The sequence below is a fragment of the Penaeus monodon genome, chromosome 14, assembly GCF_015228065.2.
Source record: "Penaeus monodon isolate SGIC_2016 chromosome 14, NSTDA_Pmon_1, whole genome shotgun sequence".
In the NCBI taxonomy this organism is placed as follows: Eukaryota; Metazoa; Arthropoda; class Malacostraca; order Decapoda; family Penaeidae; genus Penaeus; species Penaeus monodon.
Genome location: NC_051399.1, coordinates 354,045 through 356,544, shown reverse-complemented (window position 1 = coordinate 356,544; position 2,500 = coordinate 354,045). Strand labels below are relative to the sequence as shown.

General features: G+C 33.3%; 1 protein-coding gene across 2 annotated transcripts in view; it reads right to left on the bottom strand.

The window, feature by feature from the left end:
- Window positions 1-2,500, bottom strand: part of LOC119580753 (importin subunit alpha-4-like) — a 68,405-nt gene that overhangs the window by 37,246 nt on the left and 28,659 nt on the right. For both annotated transcript variants that reach the window (XM_037928849.1, XM_037928850.1), the window contains exons 7-8: window positions 423-464; window positions 104-148 (exon numbers count right to left, since the gene is read on the bottom strand). In XM_037928849.1, coding sequence (XP_037784777.1) covers window positions 104-148; window positions 423-464 — 87 coding nt within the window. The remainder of the gene's footprint in view (window positions 1-103; window positions 149-422; window positions 465-2,500) is intronic.

The window sequence follows — 2,500 nt, the reverse complement described above, 5'->3', positions numbered from 1 at the left end:
TATTTTTCATGACATGTAATCACCAAAACTGATGATTATGACAAAATCTTTTGATAATATTTCTCTTCTGCAATATCTTCCGGCAGTTTCTTCCACTACTTACTCTGTCATCTTCCTGAGCATTCTCTCCCCCTTTACTTGCTGCTGTCTGTGAAGGGGGAAGGGGTGATAGTTATTCATTTTACTGAAATCATTCTCACTATGATCTGTAATAGTGAACAATAAGGGAAAAATAGACATTTTATTAAGAGTGAGTGAGAGTGACAGAGAGTGAGAGAGAGAGAGAGAGAGAGAGAGAGAGAGAGAGAGAGGAGAGAGAGAGAGAGAGAGAGAGAGAGAGAGAGAGAGAAAGGGGGGAAGAAAGAAGCTAAGAAGGCATGAAACTAAGAGAATAAGAAAAAAAATAAAAAGAAATTACTTACTGCAGGTCGTTTTTCCAAGTCCGAAGAAGTGAGATCCGTAAACTGTAATGAAGCCAGGGGTAATGCAAATTTAGTATTTCCGACTGTGATGGAAACTGACCATCACACCAAATTGTTCATATTGGCATTATTCAGTTTATAACGAAATTCGGAGATTAATATATATATATAGCATAATAATTAGTATATATGACTATATAAATATATACTATATATATTTATATCATTATTCATTATCTATAACGAAATTCTGTTATATATATATATATATATATATATATATATATATATATATATATATATATATATATATATATATATATATATATATTATAATTATATAATATATCATATATATACATATAAATAATATATATACATATTATATATATCTATCTATCTATCTATCTATCTATATATATATATTATATATATATATATATATATATATATATATATATATATATATATATATATATATATATATATATATATATATATATATATATATAAATGTGTGTGTGTGTGTGTGTGTGTGTGTGTCTATATCTATATATATATATATATATATATATATATATATATATATATATATATATATATATATATATATGCATATGCATATGCATATACATATATCTATCTATTTATCTATCTATCTATCTATCTATCTATCTATCTATCTATCTATCTATCTATCTATCTATATGTGTATACATATACATATGTATTTTTTTTCTTAACGGTAGGTTCATGTTTGAACCACCGTGGTCACAGTATGATACTTATTTGTAGTTTTCATGTTGTGATGATCTTGGAGTATGTGGTAGGGTCCCCAATTCCTTTCCACGAAGAGTGCGGGTGTTACCTTTTTTTTTAGGTAATCATTCTCTCTATTTATCCGGGCTTGGGACCAGCACTGACTTGGGCTGGCTTGCTCACCCAATGGCTAGGTAGGCAATCGAAGTGAAGTTCCTTGCCCAAGGGAACAACTCGCCGGTCGATGACTCGAACCCTCGAACTCAGATTGGCATCGTGACAATCTTGGAGTCCGATGCTCTAACCACTCGGCCACCGCGGCCTTATACGTATGTATACGCATATATAAATATATATGTGCATATATACATATGCATATACATATGCATATATATGTGCATACATATATATATATATATATATATATATATAATATATATAATATATAAAATATATATATATATATATATATATATTAATATATATATATATATATATATATATATATATATGTATATATATATATATATGATATATATGTATATATATATATATATGTGATATATATATATGATATATTATATATATATATATATATATAATATTATATATATATATACATATACACACACACACATAAATTTACTTCCAGCCACGAGGGTCCCACATGGTGAATCTCCTGGCAGGCCCTCGGACCATCTCTAATTCCTCGCGACAGGTCTCGTAGAGCTGCCCAAGCCATGACCTCCTGGGTCATCCCACAGGCCTCATCCACCCAGGATTGTCTCGCAAAGAGACAACCTGATGGGCAGGGTCATCCACAGGGAAACGAGCTAGGTGCTCATATCCCGGATTATGCAAGTAACAGGTCCTATGCCAATCTCACTGTGCAGCCGTCTGTTGACACATGGTCCTGCCAACCGTACCCCATGATCTGGCGAAGAGACGTGTTACATCAAGATGAGACTCCAAGGCACTGGATAACATCCAGGTTTTGCTTCCATAGAGCAAAACTTGCAGTATCAAGGCCTTGACGACATGAAGCTTGGTCCTTCTGCATAGGTACCGACATCTCCAAATGCTCTTGTTGATCAAGTTCATGGCTCCTGTTGCCAGACCAATCCATCTACTGACTTCTTGGACTGACTCCCCAGAGATATGGATTACATTACCAAGGTATGCACTGCAAACATGGATCAACTGTCCCCAAAGTCCTAATTCTTGGTCTTGGTCCAGGAGACCTCTAGGCCTAAGGGCATCAACTCATTGCTAAATGCATCAAGAGCTGCCACCAGTGACTCCAGGGACTCAGATAGGAT